Source organism: Cylas formicarius, unplaced genomic scaffold, assembly GCF_029955315.1.
Source record: "Cylas formicarius isolate icCylForm1 unplaced genomic scaffold, icCylForm1.1 PGA_scaffold_1__22_contigs__length_36826433, whole genome shotgun sequence".
Lineage (NCBI taxonomy): Eukaryota > Metazoa > Arthropoda > Insecta > Coleoptera > Brentidae > Cylas > Cylas formicarius.
Window position 1 is genome coordinate 29,344,472 of NW_026844264.1, and position 16,029 is coordinate 29,360,500.

At 34.0% G+C, this 16,029-nt stretch overlaps 3 protein-coding genes across 7 annotated transcripts in view; 2 read left to right on the forward strand and 1 right to left on the reverse strand.

Annotated features, from left to right (window-relative positions):
* On the reverse strand, window positions 1–7,991 carry LOC132697356 (ATP-binding cassette sub-family C member 4-like). The gene is made up of 9 exons (XM_060662792.1): window positions 7,787–7,991; window positions 7,426–7,659; window positions 5,791–6,221; window positions 4,645–4,801; window positions 3,346–4,590; window positions 2,791–3,127; window positions 1,292–1,442; window positions 1,006–1,236; window positions 1–949 (listed from the first exon to the last, which is right to left on the reverse strand). Exons 1-9 carry the CDS (start codon window positions 7,861–7,863, stop codon window positions 39–41), a joined length of 3,774 nt encoding a protein of 1,257 aa, XP_060518775.1. The 5' UTR covers window positions 7,864–7,991; the 3' UTR covers window positions 1–38.
* LOC132697354 (ATP-binding cassette sub-family C member 4-like) overlaps window positions 6,110–16,029 on the forward strand; it is a 13,503-nt gene continuing 3,583 nt past the window's right edge. For 2 of the 5 annotated variants that reach the window (XM_060662782.1, XM_060662787.1), the window contains exons 1-5: window positions 12,056–12,210; window positions 14,613–14,781; window positions 15,088–15,318; window positions 15,370–15,797; window positions 15,848–16,004. In XM_060662782.1, the coding sequence (XP_060518765.1) occupies window positions 14,690–14,781; window positions 15,088–15,318; window positions 15,370–15,797; window positions 15,848–16,004 (908 nt within the window). In that variant the 5' untranslated portion in view covers window positions 12,056–12,210; window positions 14,613–14,689. Of the gene's footprint in view, window positions 6,243–12,055; window positions 12,211–12,358; window positions 14,562–14,612; window positions 14,782–15,087; window positions 15,319–15,369; window positions 15,798–15,847; window positions 16,005–16,029 lie in introns of those variants that run through there. The other 3 variants (XM_060662784.1, XM_060662783.1, XM_060662785.1) reach the window with 3 other exon arrangements.
* On the forward strand, window positions 8,641–10,561 carry LOC132697157 (uncharacterized). The gene has a single exon (XM_060662450.1). It carries the CDS (start codon window positions 9,068–9,070, stop codon window positions 10,559–10,561), a length of 1,494 nt encoding a protein of 497 aa, XP_060518433.1. The 5' UTR covers window positions 8,641–9,067.

A 16,029-nucleotide genomic window follows, 5' to 3' on the forward strand; every position in this document is an offset into this window, starting at 1 on the left:
TTATTAACAGATTATTATTTACAAAATAATCAAAGAACTTAATAAATATTCGCAAAATTGTCATCTTTAACCATCTTGTAAAACAGACCATTGTTATTTTTGAGCAGAGTTGACGGACTGTCGAATTCGACTATTCTTCCGGCGTCCAACACTAAAATTTTATCGCTATCCATTATAGAGCTTAATCGGTGAGCAATGACGAGTAAAGTACAACTCTCTAAATTCGCTTCAATGAGATTTTGTACCATTCGGTCCGTTTCCGGATCCATGTTGGCAGTCGCTTCATCCAAAACTATGATTTTGCTCTCCCTAACTAATTCCCTAGCGAGACATAGGAGTTGTTTCTCGCCCACGCTGTAGTTGGATCCGCTATTATTGATCTCTTGACTTAAACTCGTGATATGCGCTGTCATGTTTACTCTTTCTAACGCTTTCCATATTTCGTTGTCTGAATATTTGCCCAAGGGATCGATGTTGGAACGTACGGTGCCGCAAAATAAAACCGGATCCTGCGGTATGATGCCTATGTGAGACCTCAGGAAATCTAAAGATACGTTTTTAGTATTCTCGTTGTCGATGAATATGTTCCCCTCGAAATCGTAGAGCCTGAACAGGGTGGATATAATTGACGATTTTCCGGCGCCAGTTCGTCCGACGATGCCGACTTTACTCCCTCCTTTGACTTCGAAGCAAATGTTTTTCAGTACGGTGTTGCCGTCTGTCTTGTAGGTTAAGTAAACATTTTTGTAACGTATGCTCCCGTCGGAAGGCCACTTGGGTATTACTTGACCTGCTTTATTTTCGGTTTTCGCGTGCGCGTATTCCATGACTCTTTCTACGGATGTCATGGAGCTTTCTACTTCCGTTGTGAGACGGATTACGTTTTGAACGAGGGCAGCGAGCATCATAGATTGGGATATTGCCAGGCCGACGTCTCCTGCTTTGTAGTCTGTAGTAAAATACAAAAAAACAGCATTTTCAATAAGTGCCACATGGATTATTTACCTGTGGACCAAAGAAGGAACTTCAGAATAACCGACATCGTAAACGTGGTGCTGAATAATCCAAGAAGTAGATTAAAAAGTTTTCCAGCAGCAACATTCATATGGTATGTAGATGTAAACAGGTCTTGATGCCTATCAAACTCAAATTTCAGTTTATTCTGTTGCTCCGACGCTCTTATTGTGGTTAGCCCTTCCAGTGTGGAATTTAAGTATCCAATCATCGGGCTACGCGCTAAAAGTAATGTTCCGCTACTAACCAAAGAAAACTATGAATAACAGTAATTTACTTGACGCTTCCAATCTGCGAAGACTTCTGCTTGTCGGGAGGTAGAAACGTTGAACAAAATAAAGCTTTACGAATAGTATCCCAGCTGGTATGAAAAAGTCCCAGTTGACTGAAGTGATTAACGTAATTACACCGGCTATACCGAAAAATAACTAAAGAGAGTTAATTTTACTAATGCTAAATTAAATTTTACTAAAAATATCATCGCTGTGGACTAAAGCTGGTCAATTGAATCAGAGTTGGTAAAAGAACTTTTATGGGTCAGCAAAGGGATTCTTAATTTGCTGCTTCAGCAAAACAGAATGTCAGAAATCATTGGGTGCAAAAATTTACTTTAAAAAAAGCAAGGAAAAAGATTTGTAAAAACGTTTTTCCTTAACTTCTTATCCAATACAAATTCAAGCTAGTCAAAATTTCAAAAAGCATATTCAGCTACTGGATTTAAGTGCCTAATTTAAACTATTAATCAAAGAGGCGACCATACTATTATGATTTAAAGCCTATGGGATTTACAGTTCTCTTATAATTTTTTTCTCTCACAACTTTTGAACAAAACGTTTTATTGACTTGTACTTGGAATAAATATATTTTATATCCTGATATCAAAAATATGTATCTAGTCTGTTTCCTATCTGAAAATAGGATTTAATGATCGAAAATTGCCTTGGAAACCGAAACATTTTATTTGTTTGATGATGTTTTGATGACACCTTGACAAATGTTATCTGTATGAAATTTTATTGTTTTTAATTAACATTGGATCTATAAATATACTAAACATTTGTTTTCCCATTTAGATGTTGATTGATTATTTTCTATTTTGAACTTGTAAGCCGTTATAGTCATTTTTAAAATAAACTGAACCAAATGCGTGGTTACATATTACAATTTTTTTTAATTTGGTATAAAACGTTTAGTTACACATATTTTAAATTACACATATTTTTACACATATTTTAAATCTATTTTAGAAACAAATATCTCATTCCCTCTACGATACCAAAGAACTATACCTATCTTTCATAAAATTAAATTTTGAAGATTTGCAAAGAATAAAAATTTAGATAAAAGTTAATAAAAATTATTATGCAATTTTATAAAAATGTTTTGCTGCTTCCTTTGAAAAACAGTGTAGGTGGATACCAGAATATAAATTCAAAAATCTCTTTTCTGATTCAAAGTGTTACTTGGACCGCATCCGTTTTACGAACATCATTCACACATTTTTCGAGTTATGATAATTCAATAGAACATATTTGAGTAAGTTGGCCATTGCTATATGGGTTTTGTCAAAATAATAGCCCTCGATAGTATTATAGGCTATGTTTGGGACTTGAAAGGATTAAAATAGAATAGATAAAAATAGACAAGATGGTGGCACGCACAAGCTCCTCCACGTTTCGATTCGAGTCAGTATGTGTGTGTATCTATTATAATAATAGCCTAACGGATCAAAAGAATACTTTGGAAATGTTGGGCTAACAATATGTTTTCGCTTACCCGAAGACTTTCGTAAAGCACGAAAGGCATGTATTCGTCTACAGAATGGAAATCTTTCGAAAGCCGATTGATAATGTTTCCAATTAAATGATCATCGAAAAAGTACATGTAGGTATTGAGAATCGCGACTATGACTGCCTTGTGCAGTCGCCTGGCCGCTTTCATGCAAAAGTAGAAACTGGATACCGATCGGAGTACTGCAAATATCAAGCCTCCCATTATTAAGATCGTATATAAGTTAAGCATGTTCTCGCGATCTTCTAGAGCCGCCTCGTATTCCGGATCGTCAGTACGATTGAATGCGATGTACTCCGTTATTTTTGGTTCTAGGTTTACCCTAAAACACCAATCTGGAATTTATCTCTTTGCTTAATCCTAAATCCTATGTTAAGAAAACTACATTATATTTAAAATGTCAATAGTAATTAAAACTTATTCAATATGATTGAAAATTCCACATCTTGTCTACCCCACGACAATTAGTTTTCGAAACAGGGCCGAGTGCCTTTCTTAATTGGACAGTCGGAACACTAAATATAAAAAATCCACACTTACCAATTACTTATAAGCTTGTCGGCGTAGGATATAGAAATCTGAGCTGCTAGAAATGTAAGTAACAACAAACTTAACCCTGCGAATCCGCCAATATATGCGATATATTTGAAGTAGTTCTTCAACGCGACTCCTCCTTCTTTACTTTGCTCGCGATAAAGATTACTCAGTACTACTTCCTTGTTCGGTGGCAGTAACGTATCGGCTTCCGTCGAATTTTCACTGTTATCTTTTTCATTCGAGGTAGTTTTATTTAGTTTGACGTTTGCTTCCTCGTCCATGTAATAAGTAATTCTTTTATCTAAACTGCCGTACTGCTGGTCCAAGTCCAAAGTAGTACCGTTTTCCATAAACAAAACCCTACTGACGTCAACGTGTTTAATATTGTTAATGTTGTTGGTGACCACGACGCATAACTTGTTTCCAAGAAATTCGCGAATGCATTTCTCGAATATATGGTTGTTCACGTGGTTATCTAGCGAAGCCAGACAATCATCCAACAAATAAATATCGCTGTTTTTGTACACCGCCCTGGCTAAATTAATTCTGGCCTGCTGACCCTTACTCAGGTTAATACCTTTATCTCCCACAATAGTATAGTCTAATTTTTCGAACTGGTTGATGTCATAAGTTAACGCACAGACATTTAACACCTCTTGGTACCTTCTTTCATTGTAGTCTTCCCCGAAAAGTATATTTTGTCTAATTGAAGACGGAAAGAGGAACGGTTCTTGCGAAGCGTAGGAAATGGTGCCCACTACTTCCATTTCTCCCTTGGAAATTGAATATTCCCGGAGGATGGTTTTTAAGAGGGTGCTCTTGCCGCTTCCCACGTTTCCCGAGACCAACAGTAAACCTTCATCTAGATTTAGCGAAACGGATTTAAGTACTTCGTGTTGGACGATCTCGACCGCAACTTTGTCGAGGTAAATTTTTGGGTCTCGAATAGGAAGGAAGGAGCTATCTTTCCGTTTGGTTTCCTCGGCGATTAGAAACGCTTGAATTCTCCGGATCGACGCTAGCATATCGGACGTTTGGGCTATCCCGAATGGTATGGAACTTCCGACGGCGATTCCTAGAAAACCCAAACAACTCTGTATGAAATAGATAGTTTCCGCGTCGATTCGATAGCCCCTTGCGATGTACGATACCAGCAATATATAAAACGCCAGGTTTATCGTAGAACTGCCTAGAGATACTATTAGAGACTTCAGGTAATATACCACTTTGATTTTATCCGTTTCGATTCTGAAAAACGCCATAGTTAGTATACGAAACTCGCTTTGCTAAGGTTCGATTTACTTTCTGGCCGCGGTAATCATTTTTTCGAAATATTTTTCCCAGTTGTACATCTTTATGATTTTTATCGAACCCAAAGTCTCTTGAATAATCCGAATTCTTTCATCGGTCCGCTGGGTTGTTTGTAATCTAACATGTGTTGTTTTACGACCGAGGAGAACTAAAACAAGATACATCATTGGTTTCAAAAATATCAAAAATGTTCTAGTACTGTACTTAATAATATTTCAGCAACAATAATTTCAATTTTGTATTGAGTATATAAGATTTTCTTAAATGTCAAAGTTAATAATTGCATCAATCAATCATCATTTCAACATTTTTAGTTTAATATTATTGATTAACAGACGAAAACAATTGACTATACCGAATATAAGTTTTAGAAAATCGCTTAACGGTTTTTAGTTTCATTTTTCACATTTTTTTTCGCCTTTTCACCAATCAGGCGTTGATAAGGTGTTTTTTTTTTATTTCCGATATTCCAAAGTCTATATATATATATATATATATATATATATATATATATATATATATATATATATATATATATATATATTTTATCTCAACTTTCAATGTGTATATAGAAATGTCCGGTTTTTTTAAGACTTATATTTATTGCCCCTTTAGACTGTGTTCCATGCCATTGGGCGATGCTTTTTTTTATTGTCGAATGGTATTTTACGTTTGTCAGTTTTAATGGCCACTTCACTGGGCATTCAGTGAATGTTTTTTAAAAATGTACCCAAAAACTAATGGTAAAGGAAAGAGGATGCCTAACACGATCCTTCTTCAGTCTTTGGTTTATTAAACGCCGCTCCCTTTCAAATCAAACTCGTGATTACAGTGGCGTCTATCAAACGCGTTTGTCAATTTCTTTTGACTTTTATTAAGCATTATTGAAGATATAATGACTAAAGTTTGTCCATTTGAAAATAGAGGAAACAATATTTTAGTAAATTCCGGAAATATGCGATTTATGGTAAGCTTTATTTTTTGCATCTTTAAACAATATGAAACAGACGCTGTGATAAGATGTGCAAAAAATTATTTATTAATTAATTTATTTTTTGACCAATAAAGACTATTTATTATTATTGTGAATGGAAACTTAAAATGATAATTTTGACGTCTTTTTATTGCTGTACTTACGTTCCATGGGAATAATGACGAGGAAAACTGCAACGGCCGGTAGAATAGAGAAGCCAACTCTTCGGTACAAAATAACGGTTACGACAACGATGTGACAAAAGCCGACGAGCATGTCCTTGGTCATTCCCAGCGCATTGTCAAGGACCACGGCGTCCTTGGTGATCAGGGTGACTATTTTGCCGATCGACATTTCGGAAAACACCGCGGGGCTAATCTTCAGTGCTTTTCGGTATATTAAAGAGCACAGAGCGGTTTTTACTTTAACTATGTATTCGGTCACCAGGAGAAAAAAGTTTTCTATATAGAAAACGTTTATGATGTTTAGCCCTATTACACCTGCGGCGTAGAGATATGCGTCGTTTGTTGAAATCGATGTTTGGTTGGGCTGAAAGTACGCTACCACTTTGGAAAACAACTGAGGCTGAATGATTCTGCGAAGAGAAATTATTGAAGTAAGCTCAGCTTCCGAAATATTTTGATTGAAATATAATTAAAGTGATTCCCTTAGCATTAAAACTTTGTATAGGGTGTTTTAAAAAACATTTCTATAATTTTAGGGTAAATAGATTATTACAAAAAAAAATTCATCATTTAGTTTCAAAGAGATCACAAAAAATAACAGTTTTTTTGTAGTGTTAATAGTAGTAGTATTAATCAACAAGTCTGATACAAAATATTAAGATAATTATCTTTAACCATTTCAAAAGTGATAAAAAAACGTTTTTTTGGTCCCATTTATATCTATTTAGGGGTTCTATAGTCTTTGCCTTATTCCTCATTTCGATCGCTGTTGTTTTCTATCCTTCCATCCGACCCTAACAATAATTCTGTCCCTCATTCTATCATCAGTACCTTCATCCATATTTTGGCCAAATAGATACACACACTATTTGTTGTCTGATTTCCATTCTTTCTGTTATAATGTACATTCTTTCCATTCTTCTTCTAATCTCTCCGTTAGGGATATACATTTCTACAGTATCCATTCTTTATCTTTTCTTATTGCTTCTACAATTGCCCTATAGATAGTCAGTCAAGTAGTGAGTTAAAAATGCATACACGTGTTGCTTCTCTTGATACAACGCTACCCATTGCATTGTATCCATTGCAGGCTTTTATTTTTCTCAATTGATGGCCCTCAAACTAATTTTATTTTTGGATGTTCCCTAGATACGGAAAGATTTTTGAAAACACTAGGTCAATATTGTTATATTTTGCTAATGTTGAGTAATAGGAAATGTTGTAATCAATTTTCATATGTTTCATGTTATAACATTTCACTGTATTGTACTAGTATGACATACCTAGCTCAATAATTATAATAGGAGTAAAAACTGATTAAGAAATTCGGTGTTTTGTTACACAACATGGACTTAATAGCCCTTAATACTTAATGTCGGTCACATAAATTGCCCGGAATTTTTCTGGAAACTGGAAATATGTTGGGCCCAGCATTATGCAGATGCTTTGTCCCTTCTGGGATACTAATGGATATCGCGTTTACATTAATGTAAGTACAAAAGAGAGTTTTGTTTACTTGGTTGGCTAAATGTGCTGTTTTATTGCTCATAAACAATCAACGAAAATCACTAACAAGCAATGTTCTCCGTCTTGGCTAAGTTTAAGATTACTTACAGAAATCCAGTGCCGAAAACAAGCTGGATAGCGGTATAACATAAAAACATCGGTCCGAAACATCTCAGTAGACATCGTGTTATGGAAGGATTATTGTTAAATTTTCGTTCTCTGTACCAGTAACCTTCCAGTCTATCTCCTAGTCGTTCGGACGATAGATAAGGTACAACTTTATATACGTCTTCCTCTTGTAGTTCCTTGTTCTTCCCTTTTCTTAGCAATGAAAAATTATATCTGCCCGAAATAAAAAAGATTTAGGAGACATTTAGCTGATTCCGTTTTATGAATGTATGTAGAATTTATTTTCAAATGATGCTTTTAAACAGTTTTAAAATATTGTATATTATTTACCAGTACTTACGCGAATGTTATGATCGAGAATATATTCGCCGTTTCTCTGGGGTTCTCTTTCAAATCATCTTGCTGTCGGTGGTCCATGACATCCGAGTTGCTTACTAGCAGCCAGCTATCGTCAACATTTAAGATGCGGGATCCAAAATTTTAAAACCTCTGAAGTGGATCTCATAGTCACGAAGGTCTAACTTTCAGAACGTAACTTGGATACTTGTTTAAACGATAAGATAAAGATTTAGACGTGGATAACAACGATAATTATTTTCTGAAGATGTCTAAAGAAAAAAAAACAAACCAGGACATTTCAGACATTGAATATAAACTGCACATATTTTAAACTGGAATCTGTGGAGAAGTGAGCATTTAATATTATTTTGTATTCGAAGGACCCTTACATGTTCTACGTTACATGGTTCTTTATAATTTTCTTGAAACAAATCATGTAATAAAATTAAAATGCACGTAGCAAATGGTGACCAAAATTACGAATTTTTCGAGTCATGAACGGTCCCTCATTGATTTAAAGATCGTTACGAATTGTTGAAGAATGCGTCATTTTGAAGTCACAAGATAAAACCTTTAACAGATATAAAATGTTTTCTTATGAACTGAATTTGAATAATTGGAGAATAATGGGGTTGGCAAGCGAGAAAATTGGAATTCCACCAAAACCAATCACCCAATAACCATGACCTGACCTAAAATTGACGATTTTGATTGACGTAAAGGAAACGTCACCGAAATGAGAACATTCGTTTAAGAATGAAGTTAATTTGTAGCCCAAATTGGATTGACATTGGCGGCTTATAAGTCATATCAATTCTCGTCCCTTTTTGACCAGATAATGAGGGGTCGATATGAATTTTAAAAGCAATAGGGCAACGAACAATATAAGTTATCTCGTAATATACAAAAATGGGTAGTAAATAGTACTAAAATTAGAAACACCATCAGTTTAAAATAATGTTTCAGTGTGGATGTTTCAGCACACTTTTTTCCAATTCAACTTCAAATCGATAGAGTTTCGAATCATTGGAATCATTATTTGGTCAAACAAGACACTATTTAATAACGAATAAATAATTTGTTGTTAATTATTTAGGTGCACTTTTGCTTCTTTGACAACTAGTTACCTTCACTTTTTTTTGTTATACTCGGTCCAAAATGAGCTGAAAGAGGTAAAGTTTGTATATCTACTCGTTTAAGGATCTGACAAAACTTAGTCAGATAAAATGTGTTATCAACTAATCCACTCTCGATAACCTGTTTTCATCAATATCGGCAGCTAATGGAAATATTAGGCAGTTCGTTTATTTACTTTCAACAACCGTTACGTTTGTGTTCTACGATGAATAATATTGTGACCGAGGAAGATTGCGTCCAACTACTCAAAAGATATATAAAAAACGACAACTTCGAGCTCATTAATTTTAAAACGAAACCTTATTTCAGTAAAGGAACTGAATTTTTCGAAATTGGTTTCGTGTTGGAAATAAATGCCAAAGTACAAAAGAACATAAAAAAGTTCAGATTTTTTATTAAAAAATGTCCCGACAGGGACACACCGGAGTATGAACTTTTAAAGTCATCTGAATCGTTTTCAAAGGAGACATTCTTTTTTGCCCGCCATCTTCCAAATATTTTATCTGTGCTACCGGAATGCCGGCCGGATTTTGCTCCACAATTTTTACTGGAAAAGTCTGAAGGCGCATTGATATTTGAAGATTTATCGGTCAAATATTACGTCCGAGCTAAACGAACTTATCCAATTTTTTTGGACAGGGTACATTTAAGTGTAGCCCTGAAAACTTTAGCCCAGTTTCACGCTTCGAGCATTGCGTATGAAGAAAAGGCCCCTTCCAAAGACGAATATATCGGTTTTGCTAAAAACCAGGGCGATGCTTATAGCAGATGGTTCGAAGCAAGTATCAAAGGTATAAAGGCGTTGTTTCGCAACAATCCTCACTACCAGAATGAAATAGACATCCTCAATTCGAAATTCGAGACTTATTTACAATCAATAAAGAATATAATGAAGCCTCAAAGTAAGTTCTACAATATATTGTGCCATGGAAACCTTCACACTAAGAATATTTTATTTAAATACGACGGCAACACCCCAGTGCACTGCGTACTGGTTGGCTTTCAATCTGTAATGTATTTTCTGCCAGCCTACGACGTGTTAAGTATGATATTTTTGACAACTCATCAGTTATTTAGACAGCATTACTTTACTTATCTCTTGAGATTTTATTATGATCGACTAACTGAGGAACTGGACAAGTTTGGGGTTAGTGTTGAGAAGATATTTAACTTTGAGCAGTTCTTGCAGTCAGTTGATTTCGTACTGCCTCTGGTTAAGTTGGAAGCAGCTTTGTATTTTCTAGAAAATGCTGGAAGTAATGAATACTACTACAAACTCAAACAAAAATCGGATGATTATAGGCAATATCTATTTGAAGATAAATCGAAGATTTCGTTGGATCTGTACAAAAACGAACCAAATTTCAGAATTATAATGGCGGAACTTCTGGAAGAATTGTACGAGATTTTATTCTGTCCAGAGGTCTCTAAGGAAAAATGCTATGGTTTGCTGGAGAAGGAATTGAATACAACAATTTACGATTTTCATAGTTTTAAAGTAGAAAAAGATAAGGATCAAAATGACATATTTAACTTGGTCCTAAATGTTCAATCGGATGAACAAACCAGGGAGTATGTATATAAAATTAGGCTTAAGACTACAGGGGAAATTGAGATTTTACATAATTGTAATGAATAAATATTTATGTTTATCCTGAGTCTTTAATTTATACAGTTGTATATATAACGATATCTGCATCTTTTGCAAAATTTTTGTTAGCAGTAACTCCAATTTTGCAATTGATTTTGTCACAGTACATAGTGTGCACAATAGAATAATGTTACTTAATTTTTATTAATTTTGTAGCCTGAAATTATCTCTCTCTTACTAGCGGGAAATCTCTGCTCCACTGGAACTTTGAATATTGTTTTATATACAGCTACACCTTTTAGCTTTGCTCACAAAGGGATTTCTATTGATGTTTTAAAATATACTTTGCAATGTTTTAAATGACGATTGTTGAAATTAGTTCAGACCACGAGGACAAATTTGTCTTAAACGCACAATGCGCTAACTAACTAATCTATGTTTATATATAAACGCAGCATCACCTATTCATATTGTTCATATAGATTTCACAACATTTTGTAATTTTAAAATAAGTTTTGCATATTAAACGAAATTTTGCAATATTGCGCAAGAATGACCATACAATATTTAATACATATATTTTGTTTTTTAAATAAACATATGTCATTACCAGTCTCATATTTCGAGCTGTCTTTAGTTGTGGATGACTATCCATTTCCAGCGAGTTCTAGTAAACTAAATAATTTGGACGAACCACTAGGTCAAAGTATACAACTTTGTTGATTATAATTATGTTTGTAAAAAAAACAATTTTGAAATTAAAAATACTTTAAATAATGTCGTTGAGATAAGGTAAGGAAAGATAAAGAGAAATCGCTCATCTTCATTCAAAACGCACCGTTGCCTCCCATTTAACCCACTTGGGATCTCTGGTATATCCCAACAGCGAAAACCGGATTTGTGACACTCTGTATTACTGGTTGCTAGTCGGCGAAATCCTTTCGCATTGATACGAAAATAAAAACGCCCTGCGTTCATTGCACTGCATTGTTTGCTCAAGTGTCAGTGGTGTGGCTGAAGGGCTATTGCAGTAAAAAGAATGAAATCAATTCTTTTTCTTCTTCAAAATTCCAGAAGGTATCTTAAGAGTGGTATCCCACTGTGTTCCAGTGTCTTGTTGCCATTGCTTTTCTTAGTATTGTTATTTCAATTTTTTACCAATAAGAAGACTCAAATTAATTGGAATATTGATATTCAAATATCATTTTCAAAATCGGTTACTTATATTAATAACTATTTAAATAGTGAAAGGGAGAGCTAAATGCCCTTATACTTTAAAATATTCAATTGTGGACCGATGAGAATTACTGAAAGTGTAATTTTACGACATCATATTCTTCAATTTGAAATTTCTGATTTTCACGGTTGGTTTACCATGAGTCAAAGAAAATAATTGATTTGAAATATAGACTATAAAGCTTGTTACTTATCACTGAATTAAAATCGCTCATTCTATATTATCGTTGACGCATTCTACACAATTAAGTTCACTGGAAACGCTGGTCCTTGGAATTTATAAAAGATACGCTTGCGCCGCGTAAAAATTTGAAACCAATATCTAGACGAATATGCGAACTTACGATTCGTTCATAGATATTGCTAAAATTTTCGTAATCGTCGTAGGTTTGATGTTTTTAGCGGGAAGGCGCGTGTGTGTGTGAAGTGGAAATCGCTGTTGATTGGGGCGATTTGGCCAGGTAAAATGCAATGGCTATGGTTTAGGACTGCTTTTTAGAATTAAGCAAAACTTCTTTATCTTTATTTGTCGCTATAGTTTCGTGAATATACCGCCCGTTGTGTTTGCATAATATTTGTTTAATTAATTAACTTATTTTTGATGCTACAGAATGTTGTTATTGATTATTACATTTTACATTGGTATGGAATTGTTCAAATAATTGGTATTTATTCTTGTTTATGCTTCTCTTTAATTTTTATCTTTAAATTTTAAATTTTATTTTTCACATGTTTCTGTCGTATGTCAAAATTTTAATTTATTTAAGTATACCAAAAAGATATGGTCTTCTTCATTTTCGGAAGATGATTGCATAGTTGCAGATCCATAACATTGGATTCAAAATAATGGCTAGCATCAGCATTGTAAATCTAAATAGTACATGAATAAAATGTGTTTCGATTAATTAATTAATTTAGGAGTTGACATATGTCTTGTTTATTTATTTATTTATTACACTAGGAAAATTGTGTGTTTCCTACTACATATTTACAATAAAAGCCAATGTCTCAAGTAATATGTGAGTACTTAACCATTTTGCAATTTTTAAATGCATCATTAAAAATCTTGCAATTAATGTGAAGAACCTTGCTCATCCATTTTTTTTGTCTTTAGTGTACTTTCATCAGGTCCAGGTCACTGTTTAAATTTTTCGTTTGTCTCTTAAACCTAAAAAGTCGAAGAAATTCAAATGCATTACGACAGACCTATAAATGTTTTAAAAGCAAACGTAGGTGTATTATTAGACTTTACCTATTTTGTACGCATTTCTGCACTTCGTATTTATACATTGTACATAGTACATACATATGAACTGAGTAGCTCCATTATTTTGTAGCTTGTTTTTCGTGTTTACTTATTTTGGTATTAACAAAATATTTATTCACTGGATTTCTTAGGGATCAACGTGGAAAAGGAAGCTGATAGGTTAAACTCATTTTTTTTAAGTTTAAAGGGGAAAAATGATTTTATCTCCGAAATAAGATCTGATATCTACTGACTAAAAGTCCTCTATCTGTAGCTGTTACGAGGACCTTAATAGGTCAATCGTGAGTGGGTGAAGTTTAAAAAAAAAACGATTAGTTTTATTAACGCAAGGTCTAAAAATTTTCACGGAATGTCCATAAGCTTATAAAGAATTTTTACATTTATTATCATGTGCTCTTAGCAAGAACATGCAAATGAATTCTTAGTAGTTAACTGGCAATCAATTTTAAGCAATACTGTTTAGTTACTCATTCGATATATACCAGTTTCTATTAATGAAGAACTTCAATGCCCTTTATTTTAAGAAAGAAAAGTGGAATTGCTTTGAACTTCTTACCAACCCCAATGGTTATTGTTCTATTTGCTATGAAACTAAATATATTAGTAACCAATAAGTTCGAATTATAAAAAACCAAACTAACCAAAACCTTAAGGTAACTAACCGGTCGGAGTATTATTTATTTGCTAATATATTAAAACATTAATTACGGGTTTATTAATGCTTATCTTTGTAGCATATATTTCATTATTAAAAAATCAGCTAGATTGCGCACTTGCGAGGTTGTTTAAAATTACTGCGGAGAAATTATATGCAACTTTGAAGAGCTTTGCCTCATCCATACTTGAGATATTAATTATTTTAGTATTTGAATTTTATGAATTCTTAACTATAGATATTTAATGGAGTAAATCATAAAAACTAATAGTTCTCACTTTTCGTCAAACTTGCAAATTTAAAAATATACCATTGAATTGCGATAAAAATTCGTGGTTATTATTACCAAAGTTACTCTTTTACCTAAAAATAAAGACGTAAAATCCATGAAACCCACTTGGTTAAAATTTCACAACCTCATGAAATAATGATTACCCTATCAAATTTAGGGAGTCATATGTTTATGAGATACATTTTCATTTTGAGAAGATTATTCCTGTACCGTCTGTATTGTTTATGAATCTGGTTAAGTCTTATAAAGTTTGCAGTGATTTTCCATGTAAGCTCGTTATCTAAAAGTGACTGAGTAATATGAGTCGCTAATACTAACAATTTTATTATCTTAAATTTAATGAAAAAAATTATCTTATATGCCTATGCGTTCAGATTATAAACTGATTACATAATGGTTTAATTATTCGTCCGATATTTATAAATATCCCCCGTTTTCGCTGAGACTTTTTACTATTACGTGAAATTTCGATGTCAAACTTTTATTTGCCTCTTATTGAATCGCTATTTCAAGTCGAATGTGGATCGCTCTTGGTATATCACACTCGTTGAATACGTTTTCCGTTTCCAAAAATAATTCCATGGCTTAAAAATAGACTGTACGTGTATTTGCGAAAAATGTTACGACATTTTTCAGCGTTGACATTTAGTTTTCAGGTTCTTGTAATTAAAATAGGGAAAATCGAAGGAAAGGGAAATTTCAAACCAAAATATACAAATGCAATAAATGGAAGACTACAGAGATGCAGAGGCAAGAAATAATAACAAAACTCCACACCCGTACAAGGAAGCAAGCTTCTTATCCAAAGTATTTTTTGTGTAAGTTTGAGTTATTGGATATTAGTTTCACATTTTGAGGCAACCAAACGTTAAACTAAAATATTATTTTTATAATGGATGCTTATATAAATTTGTATTTTTAGTGTGAACGTTACTAAATACCGTAAAGGTATTTTAAAAAAAAATTACAAAATTTCAGAGTCGTGAACTCCTCTTGGATAAACGGTGTCACTTGAACTGAAAAAATACGTCAGTAAATCGCATTAAATAAAATATTTTTGGTTTTGGAAATATTCAGATCAGATCTGTTGCTTTTTAAATTTATATCTACGAATACATTTGCAGATGGTTGCTGCCGTTATTTAAGAAAGGTTACAGTACAGATCTGACGGAGAAAGACCTATCCCCAATTTTAAAATCTCATAACTCAACATTCCTGGGTAAGAAACTGAAAGTGGAATGGGCAAAAGAAGTAAGGAAGGCCACTCCTTCTCTGTGGAGGGCACTTGCGAAAGTGTTCTGGAAGGAAGCTGTCGTTCTTGGTGTTTGGTATTTGCTAGTGGAAACTTGCATCAAGTAAGTAAAGTGGCATCAGCCGAGGAAAGAGTTTGATGAAGCGTGTCGTAGATTGTCACAACCGCTAGCCCTCAAAAAACTATTGGAATACTTCGAAGCGAACTCAGCTATGTCAAAAAATGAAGCCTATATATACGCCTCGTTGGTTATATTGACAACTTTGGTACCGCCGGTGTTCCAACATAATTTTATGTTCCGACAGTTCCTCCTGGGTAGAAAAGTGAAAGTGGCAACGTCAGCCCTCGTTTATGAGAAAGCCCTTAAACTGAGCAAATCAGCTTTTGCTGACACCACGGTGGGTCAGATGGTGAATTTAATATCAAATGACGTAGGCCGATTTGAGCAGGCCACAAGATTCCTGCAAGACCTGTGGGTGCTACCCATCGAACTAACGGTGGTACTATGCTTGCTATACTTTAACGTCGGGGTTACTGGTATGGTGGGCCTAATTTTTGTTGTTGGTTATATACCGTTTCAGAGTAAGTAACCGCATCGGTCTATTTAATTAGATAATAGATTAGAATTTTAGTGTGGCTTGGAAGGAAAACGTCCATTTACAGACTTAGAACCGCTTTAAAGACTGACGAGAGGATTCGACTTATGAACGAAATCGTTACAGGTATACAAGTGATCAAGATGTATACGTGGGAAAAACCATTTGCGAAATTGGTGGAAATTAGCAGACGGTGCGTTCATTCTGAAAATCCCTCA

Excerpts from the sequence above, each read along its gene's own strand:
- LOC132697356 (XM_060662792.1), bottom strand. The coding sequence starts at position 7,863 with ATGGACCACCGACAGCAAGATGATTTGAAAGAGAACCCCAGAGAAACG. Across the intron at positions 6,222-7,425 it reads GTTTTCGGCACTGGATTTCT|AATCATTCAGCCTCAGTTGT; the intron begins GTAAGTAATCTT and ends TTCTCTTCGCAG. Across the intron at positions 950-1,005 it reads GTTCCTTCTTTGGTCCACAG|ACTACAAAGCAGGAGACGTC; the intron begins GTAAATAATCCA and ends ATTTTACTACAG.
- LOC132697157 (XM_060662450.1), top strand. The coding sequence starts at position 9,068 with ATGGAAATATTAGGCAGTTCGTTTATTTACTTTCAACAACCGTTACGT.